This window comes from Echinococcus granulosus (assembly GCF_000524195.1).
Source record: "Echinococcus granulosus chromosome Unknown EG_S00012, whole genome shotgun sequence".
NCBI classification, from domain to species: domain Eukaryota; kingdom Metazoa; phylum Platyhelminthes; class Cestoda; order Cyclophyllidea; family Taeniidae; genus Echinococcus; species Echinococcus granulosus.
The window spans coordinates 1,059,275-1,061,096 of NW_020170392.1; the positions used below are offsets into that span (position 1 = coordinate 1,059,275).

The 1,822-nt window shown below is 46.7% G+C and overlaps 1 protein-coding gene across 1 annotated transcript in view; it reads left to right on the top strand. All coding sequences in view use genetic code 11, as the record gives it.

Moving 5' to 3' along the window:
* EGR_02667 (Putative acid phosphatase 5) overlaps positions 1-1,177 on the top strand; it is a gene marked incomplete at both ends in the record, with an annotated part of 3,172 nt that extends 1,995 nt beyond the window's left edge. The window contains one exon of the mRNA XM_024491916.1: positions 533-1,177. Within this exon, the coding sequence (XP_024353731.1) occupies positions 533-1,177 (645 nt within the window). The remainder of the gene's footprint in view (positions 1-532) is intronic.
* Between the last annotated feature and the right edge of the window lie 645 nt (positions 1,178-1,822).

Here is a 1,822-nt window from a genome sequence, read left to right on the forward strand (position 1 = left end):
CCTTTTATGTATTTGTCTGTGATAGCGAGAAATGTTGTCACTCAGAGTACTCGTATTTCGAGCAGTGCCAGTCAACCCATTTAACCTTAATTTATACGATTAATTGTTAGTAAATGGAGTCTTGCATGGGTAAACTTGTACGATCGCTTTTGTAGTGGCATGATACAGCTTTGTCCGTTTCTTTGTTTCATTTCACAAAACAGCTTTTTTATGGAAGATGTGTGTACGGTATGATGTCGTTCTCAGGTTGGGTATCATGTAACATCCGAAAATCATCCGAACTACCTCTATTAGGAAAACATTTAAAGTTTATTTGATTTAGGTTCGCATGAAGTACAAGCAGAAACACAGTAATCAGGCGCAAAATGAACTTCCAAATGCTGTTTTAGTTTCTCTACTTTCCATCATTTTGGGGTCGTTTCAATGCAGAACAGTCAACGTTTTCGATAGTGTTGTTTGCGTTACAAAGTGGTTTATTTTGAATATTCATGGTTGATTAACTGATTTTCCGTGTCCCCTTCCTCTACTCCAGTTATTCTTCACTGACCAAGAGATCCTTAAACTAGTGGCCGGTGTATTTCTAAAGGATGCATTTGATCGGTTGGACGATTGCGTCTATAAAAGCACAAGCGAATCCTCCTGCTCAGAAAGTCTTTTCGCTTACTCCGCGCATGATACCAACGTCGCTGCACTGCTGGGCGCGCTAGGCGCCTACACCGCAGAGGACAGGCCGCAGTATGCTGCTCTTGTCACAGTGGAGTTATTAGCCCCCTCCGCCTCCGATGTCCCTCCTGACGGTGGCTACCTGTTGCGTCTGCACTACAAGCGTGGGTGGAGGGACGAGACGGGCTCATACGTGCAATTCGGTGCGTGTCGCGACCGTGAGGCGAAGGAGGGTTGCGCTTTTGCACTGGTGCGCGAGTCGGTAGCAGCGTTATTCTTGACCCCGGAGAAGGCCGAAGAGGCCTGCAAGGCGGAGTGGCTACCCTCGAGGTACCGGCTCATCGTGGCAATCACCCTTTCCACTTTCCTTGCTATCCTATTCGTCACCCTTGGGGCGGTCTACTGCGTGGTGTGGAGGCAGCGCTACTGGCAGTATGGCCAACAAGGAGGCAACTTTGGGGTTGGTAGTCACTTGCCCTATTCGCCGCTTGTCTCATCACCATCCACTGCCTAGTGTTGGTTTCATCTCGTGCGTGTCTTCTTTTTAACCTGATGAAAAGTGTTGTTGCGAGTGTTCTTTTGCCATCTCGTGTTTCCAGGCACCCCTCGGTGTCACGTCCATTTTGAATGTTTATCTGTGATGTCTTTTCGGTTGTAATTTGGAGAAGCAGATGTATTGCTTGTTCAGGCATTCTGTTCTGTTTGTCGAATGAGGTTTCAATTGTGGTTGTCGTTTTTATCATTTAATCGCATAGTGGACGCAATTGAAGACTGTTTGTCTCGCTTGTCACCTCGGATTGTGTTGTCCGTTCAAGTTTGTCGTTGCGCAAGTGATGTGAATTGTGGGGATATGCTTGTAAGGGTTGGGAATGTAGGTGAATCGTTTGCGTAGAGGCCTGGTTGTTGTCACGATCGTATTCACGGTGGAGAGAATTGTTTAATGGTGGATTAGAAGGCAGAGTCATAGTTCTTGTCCGTTGTGCTGCGCTCGTTGTCTTAAGCATGTGCTGTGAGGCGTTTGCTGTGGAGAAAGTGGAGGGGAATGGCTATTCGACTTGTTGGTGTTACATTGCAATGAATGAGGTAGTTTTGATGGCAAAGAGCGGCGTTTTGGATTGGGTGGAGCATTCAGCCACAAATGAGAAGCACAATTTACTGC